This window comes from Aedes aegypti, chromosome 2, assembly GCF_002204515.2.
Source record: "Aedes aegypti strain LVP_AGWG chromosome 2, AaegL5.0 Primary Assembly, whole genome shotgun sequence".
NCBI classification, from domain to species: domain Eukaryota; kingdom Metazoa; phylum Arthropoda; class Insecta; order Diptera; family Culicidae; genus Aedes; species Aedes aegypti.
This window is the reverse complement of record NC_035108.1, coordinates 324412622-324432455: the sequence shown is the minus strand read 5'-3', so window position 1 is coordinate 324432455 and position 19834 is coordinate 324412622. Positions and strand designations below refer to the sequence as shown.

At 41.2% G+C, this 19834-nt stretch overlaps 1 protein-coding gene across 1 annotated transcript in view; it reads left to right on the top strand.

The window, feature by feature from the left end:
• Positions 1–19834, top strand: part of LOC5576176 (dyslexia-associated protein KIAA0319-like protein) — a 79823-nt gene that overhangs the window by 48241 nt on the left and 11748 nt on the right. Inside the window, exons 2-6 of the mRNA XM_021845850.1 lie at positions 1712–3492; positions 4065–4364; positions 4436–4729; positions 4868–5102; positions 5170–5337. Of these exons, the coding sequence (XP_021701542.1) occupies positions 1712–3492; positions 4065–4364; positions 4436–4729; positions 4868–5102; positions 5170–5337 (2778 nt within the window). The remainder of the gene's footprint in view (positions 1–1711; positions 3493–4064; positions 4365–4435; positions 4730–4867; positions 5103–5169; positions 5338–19834) is intronic.

The following is a 19834-nucleotide window of genomic DNA, read 5'->3' as shown; positions in this document are numbered from 1 at the left end:
ACGTCAAAGTCAGTTTGACATTTTCTGTTGACATTTGAGTGCTTTTAGTTGGAATATTTTCCAACCAGCGAACATCCAACCATCGAGTCATTCCATGTAGCGGAACCCCAGCGAGCGAATCCCACTATACTGGTACAAGGTTCCAAATGAAAGATGAATAATAATTATCTCATACCTGTATGGAAATGTAAGAAGGGTTCAGTCTCACCATCGGTGGATTAAGTCAGGTTTTACCGTTAGAATCACCAAACTGATTGGTTTCCCACTACATACACCAATACAACAGCACAAAAACTGAAGTATTATAATCGCGCGTTGAAACTTATTCAGTGAATTCTTGTATATATCTAGTATAAATGACAGAATCATCAACTTCTTAAACTTTCTTTAACTGAAAACAGGATGCTTGTTTATCAAACATGCTCAATCTTCACCTAAAATCTCGGATCCAAATAGTTTTCTAAATAAAAATTGTGTCTCAATAAAACGTGCAGGCCAACAAAACATAATTGAGTAGGAGTTTACAAGTTACTTGGCACATGAAAAGCATTTTGAAAAGGGATTTTGACGATTCGATTGGCGGCTTACCGCCTACTCGCATTTCTCCCTTTCAGGATCTCTACTCACAACAATAATTATTTAACACAAACTAATATCAGATGGGCCGCCATTCTGTGGAGTGATGTGGCCCCTTCCTTTCCTTGTTTTATTATCTTTCCAGAACAACCGAAATGAAGAAGAAAACCTCCAAGCCATTGTGGAGAAGTGATGTCACAACAGGAAGATACGCATACCCGGCACGCAAATATCCCCACCTCAAGATCGTTAACACGTGGAAGGTCGTAAATCGGTTTGATTACATGCATAATAATAACTATTTACACCCTGACAGAACTGCCTATCTCAAAAATAGGTAAGAAGGGCGGGACGATAGTGCAAGCCTACCCACTCTGTCATCGGTGGGCGTCGGGCGTGCTAACGGGTATAGCATGGCCTATGGGGCTCTGCCTGCACAAATCATGTTTTCTTTCTCTTTCACTTTTTGTGAATTTGCTAACAACAATGCCATTAAAGTAAATCCAATACAGGAATGCAGTGCAGAGCCTCATAACGCCGTTTTCGGTAAACGTATTTCCCAGCGTGGGGGTTTATAGGGATGTTTGTGTAAACAACGCAGATTGGCCATGGCTAGGGGGTGCGTTGATATTAGCAGATTAGCAGATTAGATCCTTGCAGGAGTTTATCAGTTATTTCTCAAGAAGTGTTATCAGAGATTTTTTCAGAAGTGCCGAATAGATTTTTTTTCAATAATTTATGAAAAATGTCCTTTTTAACTTTCAAACGGAATTTCTGGATAAATTCTTAGAAGATTTTGGAAGAATCTCTGAAAGAAATTATAAAGGAAGCCTAGGATAAATCTCTAGTTATTTTCAAAAGACTATCATTGGAAAATATTATGATGAAAATTTGAAGAAATCTTGAACTGACTTAATCTGGAGAGTAATACAACAAGAATGTGTGAATTCTTAGAAGTGCCCCTTGGGAAAAGTCTGTTTGGATTCTCCTGAGAATCTTTATTGTGACAGACCCCGTTATGTAGTTGGAGACCAACTTTTTCAGAAAATTTCCTATTTCTTAGACACTCAATAGCTACCAGTCGATGAATAATACAATCAATAAGATAATCTTCTCGTTTTTCTCTTTTTTTTAGGAAACAGCAAAGCCGGTAATTATTCGGAAGTCCCAGAGGCCTTAGTTCTGAACACCTGCGTTCAAGGTTGTTGCGTCAAAGGGGAAAACTGCACCGCTGCCTTCATGTTCAATCGGACGTGCTATCACGTCAAATGCTGGACCAGCGAACTCTGCATACCGGTCAAAAAGGCCAATCTGGCCGCCAAGCTGAAAATGATGCTCGTCAATCCGGTGGGCGATGATGGCCGAACGTGGCCCGAAATCCTCGAAAGCGCAGTTCCTCAGGAAACGAGGATCACCGAACCGGATTTGGAACGGTTCGATGGAAGCATCATGAACAAGCTGAAAACCATGTACAATCTGGAACGAAATCGGGAAGAGCTGTCCGAAAGGATATACGATATGCCGCTGGACAAGCAGGTGGAGTATGAGCTGGGAAAGTATCCCGCGTCTTATATGTATGGGGACGATCCGATGATGGCTGAATCGAAGTTCTATCCGGAACATAAATGTGTGGTAGGGCTTGATAGTTCCTGCCCAGAGCATGAAACCTGCGTTGGTTCGTCGAAAAGCTTCGAAGGAATATGTGATTGTATGGAACATTATACGCGAAATAGCGAGCAGCTCTGTGTAAGAATAGAACAATCCCGAGCGTACGACATCCCTCAAACACTAACAGCACAAAAATTGATCATGAACAACGTTCACAGTGAAGCTGGAGAAATAGAAGAGGAAAATGCGAGGCCACCCCCTCCCAAAAATTTGACCGTCTCCGTTGTTTCTAAGGATATCCGTCTACCGAACAATGAAGCCGTTTTGACGGCCTTTGTGATACCGGATGAAGCCACCAGTCAGGATAAATATACGTACTCCTGGTCTTTGATCTCACAGCCTTCCAAAGGGGACAGCAACGCCACAATTACCGATCAAACCAAATCCCAGGCCAAGCTTTCCAAACTCACAGAAGGCCTCTACCGATTCAAAGTTACCGTCACTGGCCAGAAAGGTTACGGTGAAGCTTATCCCAACATAACTGTCCTACCGGAGCAGAAAATTAATAAACCACCAGATGTCGTGATCACGCCTATGGAGCAAACCGTCAAGCTTCCCAACCACAAGGCCATTCTAGATGGAAGCGCTTCAACGGATGACGACAAAATTACCTCTTGGCAGTGGGAACTGGTCCAGGGTCCACTTGGTTACCAACCGGAACTGCCTGCCGTCAGCACGCTCCAGTTGAACGATCTGGAAATGCCCGGAAAGTACACCTTCAAGCTTACCGTGATCGATTCGGAAAAACTCTCCAACAGCACAACAGCCACCATCGAAGTCCTTAAGGAGATCGACTACCCGCCGGAAGCGAACGCCGGCCAGAATGTAATCGTGTACCTTCCCAACAACAAAGTCACCCTGAACGGGTCACTCAGCAAAGACGATCACGGCATCGTCGCCTGGGAGTGGACCAAAGACAGCAAAGATCAATCGAAGGCAGTGGATATGCAAAACACTCGGACACCGTACTTGCAGCTGTCCAACCTGGAAGAGGGCGTGTATGTATTCGAGCTCAAGGTGACGGACGCCAACAATCAGAGCAGCACTTCCACTGTGCATGTGTTCGTCAAAATGCCTACCAATATGCCACCGGTGGCAAACGCTGGCGCTAACTATACGCTAAATCTGCCGCAAAACTGGGCGACACTCAATGGCAGCGAGTCTAAGGACGACCTGCGCATTACCAGTTGGAACTGGCGCCAGATAAGTGGACCCAATACGGCGACGATCCTGAATGGGAACAACTCGGTAAGTACTATTTGTGCAATAAACATTGTTTATCCAACGTAGTTTTTGAGGATTTTGAAATCTTCAATCAACTATTGAATACTCATTTTGAATCGATTTGAAGTAAATGACATCCCATCCAGATTTGTACCAATTAGCAAAGGCTACATTATGGAACCAGTTCTTCTAACGGTTTCGGAGTTTTAGCGGATTCCGTTGGGTACCTGTTTAAATACGATGAGTCAAAAGTTTTTTGTGTTAACTGAATCTATTCGATATTTCTATGCATAAAACACTATCGATGTATACAAATACATTTGGGGCCTTCCTTAGCCAAGTGGTTAGAGACCGCCGCTATAAAGCAAAGCCATGCTGAAGGTGTCTGGATTGGATTCCCGGTCGGTCCAGGATCTTTTCACCCCTCAAAAACATACAAAAGTGCGCATCGATTTGGCGAGCTTGGGGCAAAACCGAGGATGGAGAGATGCGGCCACGAACCGAGAATTGTGGCGTGAAATTGTTGATCTAGTGTTATCTGTTTAACGGGAACAGTACATTACACCCTTAATGATAGCTCCTTTTACCGATTTCAGATTGCCAACGCCACATCGCTGACGATCGGTGATTACCTCTTCGAGCTGACCGTTACGGACGAGGCGAACAACAACGACACCAGTCGGGTGAAGATAACGGTCGTCCAGGAACGGAACACTGCCCCGGTGGCGAACGCCGGCGGTGATCAGAGCGTCACTTTGCCCACCAATGTGATCGTTTTGAACGGTACCCGCTCGAACGACGATCTGGGAATCGCAAACTATAGTTGGACACGGGAGTCTGGTAGTCTAGCCATCGGAACCATCGTTGACGAGAGCGACCGGAAGCCCGTTTTGATCGTACGTTGTTTTTCTGCGATTACCGATCCTTGATCATGTTTGACTGTAATACTCATTTCATAATTCCACAGCTCACCAACATCGTCCCAGGTCGGTACGTGTTCAAACTAACCGTTACCGATGGCCAAGGATTGTCCGGTTCCGACACGGTGAGCGTTATCGTGCATCCGGATCCGCTGGTCATGAGTTTGGTGGAACTGACGCTCACCATGGAAGCAACCGTGCTGACCCAATCGGAACTGGACTCGCTACAGCAGAAACTGGTCCTGCTGATTGGAGACAACAATGCCCGGTTACATGTTCGTGATTTAAAAATCGAGCACAAAACCGGACAAGTGGTGATCGTATTTTACGTGGAGAAAAATGTAACTATGCAAAGGGAATGGGTCTAGGTCATTGCGCATAACGGACATTTGGACAATTATGCCAAACTACCTCATGCCAAATGGTCCGCTTCCAACCGGAATCGCACAATCAGACTAACTGTTGGCTTTTTTTCTCAGGAAAAAGACAAACCGGAAATCATGCCCGCCCTGGAGGTGGAGAAAATCCTGAAGGAGAAATTCTGGCGGGATTACACAATCCTCGGAACATCGGTTGCCGGCATCCGAACGACCATCTGCCAGAACGATTGCTCCGGACACGGAGTGTGCAATGCCGAAACGCGAGATTGCATGTGCCAGAGCTTCTGGATGCCCGATATCTTCTTCTTCTGGGGTGTGGCCGAAGCTAACTGCGGTGAGTATTCATCAAGCTTTCTATAGCACTGTTGTTTGGATAAATTTTGCACATCTTTCTTCTCTAGATTGGTCCATCCTGTACGTCATTATCGGTGTGTTCATCGTGTTCCTAGTGCTGTCCGGCATCTGCTGGGGAATTACGTGCCTCTGCCGGCGGTCAAGCAAACCACGCACAAGAAGCAAAACTCAAAAATACTCCCTGCTTGGGACGCAGGACGATGAATTACCATCTTGTGAGTATACTTATGAAATTCATCCAGTTTTTTTTTCCAACAATTCAAAATTATCAAGAAATTTCTTAAAAAATACTGGCGTCTGTCCTCTTGATATTCTACCATGAAAAACCCTTTAGATTTTGATGGAATGCAACCAGGGACTGATAAAAGAATCTGCGGTCGATACCTCTGAAATCTCCTACAAGATCTATTATACCTTGGACAGACATCTGATACATATATCATTAGAGTGATGCAAATTTTGAAATTTTAGCTCCCCTATGCTTAAACGATTTTTATCATGGTAAATAGCATCCTTCCAAAGTTTGAAGTGATTCGGAAGAAATTTGACTGTGCACACGCCATTTGAAGTTTATATGGAGATTACTATGGAAAACGCCAATCTTTTGTGTTCAGTCCTCTATCTCTTCGTCATAACATTTTATGGAAAAGTGAACACACTCACCTCATTTAAAAACTTTCCAGCTACAACTTTGCCGAAGACCACTTTTTGATTGGACATCAGGAAAAATTGTTATTCATCATCATAAACTTGGTTTGCATGTAGCATGCTTCACCAACTGTTCGGCAGGCAACAGTGGTGCTCCTGGCGGGAAGAATAGATCAAAGTAATCCAGGCTACTATGTTCTACAGCAAAAAAGCAGTGTTGCTCTGAAAGTAGTTGAATGATCATCTCAGCATGATTTAGACTTTGTTATCAATAATAACAAATTATCCTTACTTCCCATCAAAATGTGATCTTCGGCAAAGTTGTAGCTGGGAAGTTTTCACATGAGATGAGTGTGTTCACTTTTCCATGAAATGTTATGACGAAGAGATAGAGGGCTGAACACAAAAGATTGGCGTTTTCCATAGTAATCTCCATATAAACATCAAATGGCGTGTGCACAGTCAAATTTCTTCCGAATCACTTCAAATTTTGGGAGAATCATTTTCATCATAATTGACATCGTTTAAGCATAGGGGAGCAAAAACTTCAAAATTTGCATCAGTTTTTTTCTATCGCCAAAATAAGTAGCATATTTGTTTTGTTTTTTTTTTTTTTTTTTGCATGATCTTACAACACTGGAATATGTTCCACAAATTTAATCAGATTTCTACTGTAATGTGAAGAGAGAAACGATGGATAGAAATCGATCATTGCAAGTAAGGCCTTATGGAAAATCAAAGTAGAAATGTCTGGTCGGATTCAGTGTTGAGCAGACTCATTTCCCCGAAATTCGAATTGTGAAGCCACGAACTGTTACAACTGTGCGTTGTATTCCTGAGATGGAGGAGGAGGTGGTTGGGCTTGAGTGTTGCACATGGGATCCAACAGCTTCGATCTCAATGGGCCGCAATTCAAGTTTCGGTGAAATGATTCGCACTCACTCACTCACTCATTTAATTTCACCGAAACCCGAATTGCGGCTCTCCGGGATCAAAACTGATCGATTTTGTGTGCAGCACTCAAGCTCAACCATCTGCTCCTCCATCTCAGGAGGATAGAGCATGGTTGTAGTAGTTCGTGGCTTCGTAGTTCGGAAAATGTTATTTTCGGGGAAATGAGTCTGAGCAACACTGGTCGGATTACCTAATTCATTTATTATCTTGATTCCTTATCGAACCCTTTTTTGTTCAAGCCACTCAGTCGCCAACCAGTAGGCAAATTCCGGCGCGTATTTTCTTCGAAGAAAAGAAAATTTTCTTGCTGGTGAGCAATGAAAGAAAATTTCTTCTCTTAGAAGAAATTGTTCGCCGGAATTCACCTACAGCCCTGATCAAAACATGATTTTATTGTTCAAATATGTATTTTTTTATAAATAGATATCAGAGAGTGCTGCGAACGAAGAACCTGCGTAAAAAGTTTGTTGGGTGCATGCCTTGCGGTTCGTGTACACACTTCATTTTGCTATAAAATCAAATCTTCCGCACACTGTAAAAGATTGCTTTTGAGAGGTTGAGTTCGATTTCTCCAAAAAATGCTCGTTTTTGTACTGCATTAATAGCTGGAGACTGCAGTTTACTTACTTTGAAATGAAAATTATCTCACTTTTATTGAAAGATGAAGAGATAATTAGATAATCAAAAGACCGGCGTCTCAGATTTTTATTAAATCTTTAAATTAAATTAAAGTTCAGGCACAGAGTAGTATTTCTTCAGAGTGTGCAACAAGCATGTGATGCAACAACCAAGCAGTGATGCCACATACACAGATTTATCTGTAATTACACAGATTTTTTTCCTGCTCTTGCCTACAGATATCTGTGACCACAGATCACAGATTTTTGAGATAAATAAGATTTTTAAGATTTTATGATATTTCACGAGTTTAGGACACAATTCTGGAAGATATAAATCAGAAATCCCATTTATCTGTTTAGTTTTTCTCAAATACATGAATATTTCAATATTTTAGAAACTATTACGTACCTTTAACTATTTTTAGAAAAATAATTACAAAATTAGAAATTGTTGACATGCCAAAAACAGTCATAATACGTTCGCTATTTTTTTTTTGACTTTAAAAATGAAAATTTTACATGTTTTTGCGTCACAGATTTTTACCAAGATTTTTGGAGGTTGACTTAAGATAAAAAAGATTGTTTTAGTCGAAAACACAGATGAGAGTCGGAAAAAATGTGGCAACACTGCAACCAAGGCAACCACAGCCTAATCTTCATATTCTGTCCAACAAAATCGTGCGATTTTATTATGGGTTAAATCGGCATAAAAGAAGCTGTACTGTGATCGCATGGCTTCAATTCAACGGCTTTCCAGGATTAATTCATTGACATGAAAAGTTTGAAAATCTATAGATTCATTACGTACTAAATCGTTTGTTCTTACTGGATACGAATTTGTTGTTTCATATAAGAATCACCACATTGTCAAAATCTTATTGGAACATGGTTCGGACGAGTGCCGCATGTGATAAGCTGCCTGTTTTTTCACATACGTATCGCTCACGGAACAAGTTGACTGGGAATAGGGTTGCTGAAGTTACCTTCTACTGATTACTCTGGTCTCTCTTCAAATGTCGAATAAATCTTTCGCCTTTTACTAAAGATTTCCGTGGAGAGGGACACTCTAATGAGTCTAAACTAAATTTTTGATCAGACTCGATCCTTCATTGGATCGAGCATAATCTTTTAAATAAGTTTATTGTTGAGATGGTAAGAAGGTAACATAACTAAAAGTTTCTGAATGCAGATAATTTTGATTGTGATAAAAATGTTAGGAAAATTGGTTTGAATCATAGAATCTTGACAAATTTTACATAATTTAAGAACAGAATATATAATATTTAAACACTTCAGTCGTCGCGCTGTTGTATTTTGTACAACAGTGGTGAAAAAATCTCGCTTATCGTACACAGCATCAGCGTGGTGCTTCTGGCGGTGGCAAACCGCGCGACGACTGATAGGTTAAAGAATGGTTCTGCTTCTCAGGTTCTACTTCTTCTCCTTCTGGCATTACGTCCTCACTGGAATAGAGCCTGTTTCTCAGCTTGTGTTCAATTAGCATTTCCACAAATATTATCTGAGTTTTGTTAAGAAATAATGCATTTACCTGAAGAAAAGGTTCTATGTGGATGTGGCTCAAATGAAATACAATGATTTGAAAAAAAAACTGAAATGAGTTGAAGTTCACCCTCATCAATTTTGTTTAAACTAGAGATCTAAGCCTTTCTTCCCACGACTTTGATCGACAATTTCTCTACGAAAAAAAAGTGTTTTTATGGAAAGCACTTGAGCAAACAATGTTGCAAATTGAATAAACTTTTCAAAATCAATTTAAAAAATTGATTTTAATTAGTAAATTGATTGTTTATCAATGATTTTACTATTGGATTAATCTTAATTATCCCAACTCATTAACACCCCTGCGCTGAAAAGTAAAATATTTCTCTCCTTCTCTCACTCGAACACAAACCAGCAGTTTTGGAATGATGATTGTGATTACAATTTTAATCGCTTCACCTTCTTCTGATGGACTCAGTCAGTAAAGATGAAGAAATAATATAGGGTATCGGCCTAAGATAAAGATCGGACAACTGGGTATAGAATTTGATCCAATTTTTGATCCAGTCGCTGATTGGTTGATTTTGATGTCTCCGAGTGTATGGCTGCGTGTAGTAAATTGCCATCGGACGCGTTTGTTTTGGTTTTGCCTGTGTTGCCGGATTACATTGTTAGCTTGTTATTATTTGCGGGTGTTCATAAAAGTTCGTGTCAACTAGCCGACTGATGTGCATCAAAGAAAATATTGAAGCGAAATCAGCTCGAAAATATAAGAAATTAAGTGCAAAGCATTAAATTGTGTACAGGATAGTAAATTGCATCCGGATCATCTTCTTTTTTTTCAAATGAAGTGATGTATCGTCTTCCACATAAATGGCATCACTGTTTAGCGTAACACGCAAGGGTGGGAAATTTCAAACTGGGCTCATGGATGAAAAGAAGAACAACTAAAAGAAGCCAGTTGTCCGATCTTATCTTAGATCCATTCGGTCAAGAAATTTATTCACCTTTCTTGTGGGAAACTGCTCTATGCCCTGGGAAGTCGAGAAAATTTCCAATCCGAAAAGATCCTCGACCGGTGGGATTCGAACCCACGACCCTCAGCTTGATCTTGTTACCCATTTATGATAAATTTTATCATTTGTGTAGCGTACAAAAAAAAAAAAATACAAATATCAATTTTTACATTTTGATGATGTATTCTAGTACCAAATCGGTCAATCACAGTGGCGTAGCTAGGGTTTTGGAGGCCCGGTGCGGAGGTAGATTTGAGGGCCCCTAAAATAGAGGCTTGCAAAATATGTCTCTTTAGCTTACACATACCTTCATATTTTTGTCAAAAACGTTTTATATTGAAAATCGTGATTTAAAGGTCAAAATATATTCTGCTAGTACAAATTAACCCATACGAGGACTTAGCCAGGAAGCCCATCAGGAAGTATTTTTTGATATTACACCTTGTGGAATCAAAAAATATCTATGAAGCAATTGCAGCAGAAGTACCTATAAATTTCTGTTTTAAAGGATCATTGAAGGAATTCTTGAATAACTTTCTGTTTGATGTACGGTATTTAGTAGTTTGCTTATGGTTATACCTAGACCGCAGACAGACGTTTAAGCAGGAACAAATTTATTCAAAATTCCTGTGTAAATTCTACCGTGGTGTCACCTAGGGAGCAAATTGCTGCAGTACAGTGACAGTTCGTAAAAGCACGTGGCTTCATCTTCTCGCTTACCACCCAGTCCACCACCCACTGAACAAAAATATCAAAACAATCACTTTAAAAATGATTCACACAATTGTGATTTGTTCACGCCAATTTATTTTACATGAGTTACGATCATTCAAGGGTGTTATACTAGCATGAATCTGTGAGTAAATTAAATGCCAACTTGTGGTAAAAATTACAATGGATTTAATTAACTTTTACATGAGAAATTAGAATCAAAAGGGAACATCACCCACCCAGCGCGAAAAATAGGTGCATAGTTTTTAGCGTTGAGCACGTGGACTGTGGGAGCGGTTGTGTGTCATGATGTCAACGAAATGTGATCAAGATGGTGGCGGGACGCATACGCCTCTAACGCCATCTGTTAGCTTATTGCCACTTGGCGATTTGTGGTGGCCATGTTTTTACACAAGTGGCTGAGTCTAACTTGAACGTCTGTCTGCGCCTAGACGTATGCTTTGAAGGCTCGTGGAAACAGCTCTATTTTAGTTTGATTTATCGACTGTTGATAGTTTTCTTCGCTGTGATTTTCCTTTGATTCCTTGAGACTGGATGCCAAACCAAAGCGATGGCTCTATTTTAGTATAGCGCAAATCATTGATTTTTTTTTGGTTTTTGATGCAGATCTAGGAGGCAATCAAGATGAAATGTTTGATGTTATTATTGATATCATTTTATGAGGAATCCCAGCGAAACTCATAGAGGTTTCCTGAGATAAAATTTTGGAATATACCTTAAAAAAACATGCAGGAATTCTTCTGAAGTAAACATATTTTCCTGGAACCCTGTCAAAATTCCTGAAATTTATGGATTCTTTTTTTATTTTTGAGAAAGTCTTTATAACAGAATTTTTGTAAGAATATGTAAAAAAAACATGAAGAAGGTGGGGATTGCTCATCAAACCTTCCGGTCCGCCTCATAGTTACGTACTATTTGGTGCTGGGTGTAGTTCTTGTTTTTCCAGCTGTATTGAAAAGCATGAGCCATAGTCTTTGGCATACAATCGGATCTATCTTTAGCAGAAAAGAACCGAAATGTCTATCGACGACCGGTGATTGCTAGCAGATATAGTGGAGAGCTTGTCTTGAAACGTTCATCGCTTCAAGCTAGTTGAAAAACTGAATACACTGATTGCCTGTCGATCAGAGCCGAACTAGGCATAGATCGTATACATACATCTGAATCTACATGTCTCCGATGTATTACATCGTTCCAGGTGGGAGTTATCTGATATGTGAATATGGTACCATAACAGAATTTTCCATCTGAACGAAGTGATAAATCATAATATTCCGCAAACTGTATCACACATCTACAGAATGTATTGCGTGAAGTTAAGACACAGCAGAGTATTGGGTACATAGGACCAAGTCCCTGCCGGGTGGCGCGAAACTGATGAGCGATAGACAATAGAATCAACAACACTGCCATAAGGGATAGTAAGCATGTGACTATTGTCGAAACTATGATTAGGAGGCAAATCAACATCCCAAGATCAAATTTTTGTTACAACCCAATGTAGGTATTATTAAATTAGGCTGTAGAAAATGATAAATATCTGATCACTTAGGAACCTTGCAACAGGTAATAAATGCTCGTAGTCTGTTTTCTTCGAATACACATGTATAAATGGTTAAAATTGCCGAATCATACGCGGAATTTATTAAACGGATCATGAAATTAGGACTGATAGATTATCAACTTTCCTTTCGTCTTGCTATTTGTTACCGTTAGAATCACCAAACTGATTGGTTTCCCACTACTTACACCAATACAACAGCATGAAAACTGAAGTATTATAATCGCGCGTTGGAACTTTCAATATCCATATATTACATCAATAGTGAATTCTTGTATGTAGCCAGTATAAATAACAGAATCATCAACTTCTTGAACATTCTTTAACTGAAAACAGGATGCTTGTTTTATCAAACATGCTCAATCTGCACCTAAAATCTCGGATCCAAATAGTTTTCTAAATAAAAATTGTGTCTAAATAAAACGTGTAGGCCAACAAAACATAATTGAGTAGGAGTTTACAAGTTACTTAGCACATGAAAAGCAGTTTAAATTAATCTATTACTAGATCAACACTAATGCTCACATTTTTATATTCTCATTTCATCATGGTCCTCATTGCTCGAGCGGAGACGAACACCCTGGAGATGGAAAAAATCGACAGCGCTACGATAAGGAAACGTAACAGATGAGAAACTATCGATACATTTATCAATTATAAAACCCCGTTTTAATGTTAACACTTTGTTTCTGTTTTTTCTGTTTTTTTCGTTTCAGCAATCAAATAACCGAACCAACTCTACTATCTTTTCATTTCTTCTTCGTTATACTTATAGTCCTTCTGGCACTGAACCGAGTGGTGCGCCTTCCGCTTTCTTACTGGTGCTGTTTTTCCTGTACATTTGGCATAGTGTCGGAGGTGGTGTACTGTATTTGCTATACAACGCGCTACTTTCGATATTGTGCTTGGCGTGTGGGGAAGCAGTACTAGTGGTGAAGCGGAGGGCGCCATTCAGTTTAGTGCCAGAGGGACTATATCTATTTAATGTATCTGAAGCTTGTGGGACCGCTTTAATTCCGGCGCCTGCTTGTGGAAGATCCCGGTGTGCTAAACGGTATAGGACATGTTAACGGGGGAGGCTTGGTAGGTCCTCACCCAGCCCGTGTCTAGATGGGCGGATAATTGTCTGCCAGGGTGTGGATTGAGCAATTACAATTACAATTACAATATGTAAAAAAAACATGAAGAAATTGGGAGAATCGCTTGAAAGTTTCTGGGAATATTACTGCTTTTATCACTTGAAGAACTCATTGTAGTAATCGATGAATCCATGAAGAGCTCCCTGAAAAAAAAGGGACGTATCTAAAAGGATTTCCAATTATCTGAGGAATTCAAACATCTAAGATAAATACCAGAAGAAAAATAAATTTCTCAAACAAGTGTATTTGAAATAAATAAATCAAAAAATCCCTGAAGCTGGTGGTAAAGGAATACTTAGGAAAACCACGGGATTTCTTGACCAACGGTACGCCAAGATCTCCCTCCAGTGGTTTTCAGAGGGCCCCTCAGTGGAATTTGTGGTCAAAACCTTGATAAATTCCTAGAATGATTTCTGTAGGAGTTCTTGAACGATCTTTGAGAAAATCCGGGTAAAAATTTTCGGATTTTCTGTGCCAATTTCATTAAACATCTCTTAATGAATTAACAACCATATAGGAACGCCAGATAGAATATTTCTAGCAATATTATAGTGTATTTCTTTAAAAAAATATAAGAAAAATCCTGCTGGCATTGCTTAAAATGGTTGGTAAATGGCTGGGCATGGCGTACCATTGGTACCTCGCGTACCTGAAGGAATAAAATAGACCCCTTTGTGCGGTCCTTAGCCTCTTGCCCAGCAACTCCTATCCCTACCTCCTCGCGGTACTGGCCGGGGTACGAGTAACCTTAGGGAAGATCGGGTAACCAACCCCCGGTGGGAACTTTGGTCGTATGCTGACAGGGAAGGGGGGGTTTGCTTTTGCTTTTGCTTCTGCAAACCTTGAGCGTCTGTACTCCATGTTAGGAGCGGCTCACAACAGCGTCTGTTCCCCATGTCAGGGGCGGCTGATCATCGTCCGAGTGCCAGAGAAGGACTCTAAGCTAAACTGCGCACTATGGTCCTCCGAACATTTAGGGGGAATGGTCCTCCGGAAATCTAGGGGGTTGGTGTCAGGCCCTGCAAGCCAGCCGTAAAAAAATCAAGCAACGAATAATCAACGAGAGAATACGAACCGGGACAATCGGCGAAGACCACAGCGACGTAAAGGGACTAGCGATTGGAAGCTCGGTACGTGGAACTGTAAATCTCTCAACTTCATCGGGAGCACACGCATACTCGCCGACGTGCTGAAGGACCGTGGATTCGGCATCGTAGCGTTGCAGGAAGTGTGTTGGAAGGGATCAATGGTGCGAACGTTTAGAGGTAACCATACCATCTACCAGAGCTGCGGCAATACACATGAGCTGGGAACAGCTTTTATAGTGATGGGTGATATGCAGAGGCGCGTGATCGGGTGGTGGCCGATCAATGAGAGAATGTGCAAGTTGAGGATCAAAGGCCGGTTCTTCAACTTCAGCATAATAAACGTGCACAGCCCTCACTCCGGAAGCACTGATGATGATAAAGACGCTTTTTACGCGCAGCTTGAACGCGAGTACGACAGTTGCCCAAGCCACGACGTCAAAATCATCATAGGAGATCTAAACGCTCAGGTTGGCCAGGAGGAGGAATTCAGACCGACGATTGGAAAGTTCAGCGCCCACCGGCTGACGAACGAAAACGGCCTACGACTAATTGATTTTGCCGCCTCCAAGAATATGGCCATTCGTAGCACCTACTTCCAGCACAGCCTTCCGTACCGATACACCTGGAGATCACCACAGCAGACAGAATCGCAAATCGACCACGTTCTGATTGATGGTCGGCACTTCTCCGACATAATCGACGTCAGGACCTATCGTGGCGCTAACATCGACTCTGACCACTATCTGGTGATGGTCAAACTGCGCCCAAAACTCTCCGTCGTTAACAACGTACGGTACCGACGGCCGCCCCGGTATGACCTAGAGCGGCTCAAGCAACCGGATGTCGCAGCGGCATACGCGCAGCAACTCGAGGCTGCATTACCGGATGAGGGTGAGCTGGACGAAGCCCCTCTTGAGGACTGCTGGAGAACAGTAAAAGCAGCCATCAACGATGCAGCTGAGAGCAACGTCGGGTACGTGGGACGGAGTCGACGGAACGATTGGTTCGACGAGGAGTGCCAGGAGGTTTTGAAGGAGAAGAATGCAGCGCGGGCGGTCATGCTGCAGCAAGGGACCCGGCAGAACGTGGAACGCTATAAACAGAAACGGCAACAGCAGACCCGCCTCTTTCGGGAGAAAAAACGCCGCCTGGAGGAGACGGAGTGCGAGGAGATGGAACAGCTGTGCCGGTCTCAGGAAACGCGTAGGTTCTATCAGAAGCTCAACGCATCCCGCAACGGCTTCGTGCCGCGAGCCGAGATGTGCAGGGATAAGGATGGGAGCATTCTGACGGACGAGCGTGAGGTGATCGAAAGGTGGAAGCAGCACTTCGACGAGCACCTGAATGGTGCTGAGAGCACAGGCAATGAAGGGCGGGAAAACGGAGGAAATGCCTTCGTCAGTACTGCGGAAGATGGAAACCAACCAGCCCCCACTTTGAGGGAGGTTAAGGATGTCATTCACCAGCTCAAGAACAATAAAGCTGCTGGTAAGGATGGTATCGGAGCTGAACTCATAAAGATGGGTCCGGAAAGGCTGGCCATTTGTCTGCACCGGCTGATAGGCACAATCTGGGAAACAGAACAGCTACCGGAGGAGTGGAAGGAAGGGGTAATCTGCCCCATCTACAAGAAAGGCGACAAGTTAGACTGTGAGAACTTTCGAGCGATCACCATTCTAAATGCGGCCTACAAAGTATTATCCCAGATCATCTTCCGTCGTTTGTCACCCGTAGTAAACGAGTTCGTGGGAAGTTATCAAGCCGGCTTCGTTGACGGCCGATCGACAATGGACCAGATCTTTACTGTACGGCAAATCCTCCAAAAATGTCGTGAATACCAGGTCCCAACGCATCACCTTTTCATCGATTTCAAGGCGGCATACGACAGTATCGACCGCGTAGAGCTATGGAAAATCATGGACGAGAACAGCTTTCCCGGGAAGCTCACGAGACTGATAAGAGCGACGATGGAAGGTGTGCAAAATTGTGTGAAGGTTTCAGGCGAACACTCCAGTTCGTTTGGATCCCACCGGGGACTACGACAAGGTGATGGACTTTCGTGCCTGTTGTTCAATATTGCGCTAGAAGGTGTTATGCGGAGAGCCGGGCTTAACAGCCGGGGTACGATTTTTACGAGATCCAGTCAATTTGTTTGCTTCGCGGATGATATGGACATCGTCGGCCGAACATTTGAAAAGGTGGCAGACCTGTACACCCGCCTGAAACGCGAGGCAGCAAAAGTTGGACTGGTGGTGAATGCGGCCAAGACAAAGTACATGCTAGCTGGTGGGGCCGAGCGCGACAGGGCTCGCCTAGGTAGCAGTGTTACGATAGACGGGGATACGTTCGAGGTGGTCGACGAGTTCGTCTACCTTGGATCCTTGCTGACGGCTGACAATAACGTTAGCCGTGAAATACGGAGGCGCATCATCAGTGGAAGTCGGGCCTACTATGGTCTCCAGAAAAAGCTGCGGTCAAAAAAGATTCACGCCCACACCAAATGTACCATGTACAAAACGCTCATAAGGCCGGTAGTCCTCTACGGGCATGAAACGTGGACGATGCTCGAGGAGGACCTGCAAGCACTTGGAGTCTTCGAACGTCGGGTGCTTAGGACGATCTTCGGCGGTGTGCAGGAGAACGGTGTGTGGCGGCGAAGGATGAACCACGAGCTCGCCCAACTCTACGGCGAACCCAGTATCCAGAAGGTGGCCAAAGCTGGAAGGATACGATGGGCAGGGCATGTTGCAAGAATGCCGGACAGCAACCCTGCAAAGATGGTGTTCGCTTCGGATCCGGTTGGTACAAGAAGGCGTGGAGCGCAGCGAGCTAGGTGGGCGGATCAAGTGCGTATCGATTTGGCGAGCGTGGGGCAGAACCGAGGATGGAGAGATGCGGCCACGAACCGAGTATTGTGGCGTGAAATTGTTGATTCAGTGTTATCTGTGTAGATGTTAACTAAATAAATAATAATAATAATTGCTTAAAATATTCTGTACAGTTTCTACATGAAAGAGCGGGGAAAAGTTCCCTGAATTTGTTGCTTATGTTTATTCCGAAGAAATAAATAATTTCTGAAAAAAAAATCCTGGAATAATTCCACAATGAACAATTGGAAATATTTTCTCGTTCGTTTTAACGTAATCTTAAAGGAATCTCTAAATACATTTCATAAAAAATTATAATAAATCCATGGCATATTTTATATGAATTACCAGGAGAAGTTTTTTTTTTTTTAAGAAATGCCTTCATGAGTTATTCAAGGTCACTTGAGAATAAGTTTGAATGATTTTTGGAAGGTATTTTTGGATGATTTAAAAAATAAAATATAAAGCTTTTTGATATACATTCAATGTTTAAAAAAAATGTAAAATTAAGTTTTTGTATTGTATCTGTTTTTACTCAAGTTTGTGCCCTTAATATTTGTTCGCGCCCTCCATAGTGGTCTCGAATTTAAAAGAAAATTAATATTTGCATCTGCCTAAATAGTCTACCTAAAGTCGTTGGCTTACTCATTCTACAAAATTCATGCTTTTGAGAATATCTCCAACATTGAAATTTGAACAAAATGTACACCTTTAGCATTTAACTCATGTATATTAGGGTGCCAATGGAATGTATGGGAAAAATTTTGCCATCGAATTTCAAAAAAAGGTAGTGCTCAAAAGTTTTGTCTCCTCGAAAAAAGTCCCCATGCAAAATTTGAGCTCAATCGGACTTCATTAAGTGGACCCCCAAAGCGGTCAAAGTTTGGCTTTTTTGACCCATGAAAAATCTCCAAAGGGGGGGGTACATGAAATTTCCGAAATCGTAATTTTTTTTTTGATGCCAGATGTCTTAGAAATGCATGAAACGTCGAGATCTGGTGTTATTTGAAAAAATTTTCTACATTTAAATTGTGGTATTTAATTAGGGTGGATCACTTATTTTCCATTAGGGTGGGCCTTTCTGTCGAAAAATCATAATTTGAATGGGATATTAAAAACAATAGTATTTTATCACCTCTTTCATCATCGTAGGGCATTTCCTTCATTACTTTCGTGATATTTTATTAGGGTGGCTCACTTATATTCCATTACGGTGGTCCTTTAAAAAAATTGAGAATTTGAATGGAATAGAAAATATAAGAGTAATTAAACAACTCCTATGTCATCGTAGGCCACTGTAAACATATAATATGTGATATTTCATTGGGGCTATTGTCCTCAGTTTTGCATAAGGGTGATCATTTAATTTGTAAATTAAAAAAAAATATTCTCAACAGATCTAAAAAATCAACTTTGTTTGTATAGTTTTGAATCATGATTCTTCATTGGCATGCAACTCTTCGTTAAGATATTTTCATTAAGGTTTTCTTTTGAATAGTTAAAATAAAACGTTCCAATAACAATAGTCAGTGAATTCATTGAAGCACAACTCTAACTGCCATATTCAAAATACAGATAAAAAAGGAATGAAATAATTTTTGACGTATTCAAATTATGACAATAGCTTGATGGGCGACGATGAAGGGCAACAAAAGTGTTTAGTTTATATTTTCAAAAGAGATTCTCAGCCTTGGGCTCCTTCATTCCCGAACCAAAAGTACGTTGCCTTCTGCTTGCTATAGTACACGCGATTCGGTTGTGACAACGTAGGCAATTCCAGTTTTAACAATCAGTTCTCGTTTATTCTTCAAAGATGTAACAAAGTTCCTTATAGAAATTTTGTCGGAATTTCATATGAATTTTTTCGTTGGAACTTTCAACGGAATTTTCTTTGGAGTTTCCATTGGAATTTTAATCGGAATTTCCTTCGAAATTCCTTTTAAAGTTTTTTATTGGACTTTTCTACGAAATTTCCTTTGAAATTTTCTACGGAATTTTCATCAAAATTGGAAATTTATCCTGAATTTGCTTCGGAATATCCTGTGGAATTTTCGTCGGTATCATTAGAAGTGCCCTGTTCAATTTTCTGTGGTATTTCCTTCGAAATTTCCTATGAAGTGTCCTTCGGAATTTCATTCTGAACTTTTCATTGGAATTTTCTTCGGAGTTTCTTTTTGAGTTTCCTTTGAAATTTGCTTTGGAATTTTCTTTGGAGATTCCTTCCGAATTTCTACTAGAGTTTGTTTCGGAATTTCCTGTGTAATTATCTTTGGAGCTTCCTTCAGAATTGTATTTTTGGAATTTCTTTCGAAGCATTGGAATTTACTTTGAAATTTTCTTTGGAGCTTTCTTCGGAATTTCATTTGGGATTTCTTTTGGACCTTCGAAATTTAGTGCGGAATATTCTTAGAAATTTCCTTTACAATTTTCTTTGGAATTTTTACAGAGTTTTCTTGAGAATTTCCTTACAAATTTGCTTTGGATATTCCATAGAAAATTCCTTAGTTATTTTCATCGAAATTTACTTTGCCATTTGCTTCGGAATTTCTTCTGGAGTTTCCTTCGGAATTCCTTTTGGAGCTTCATG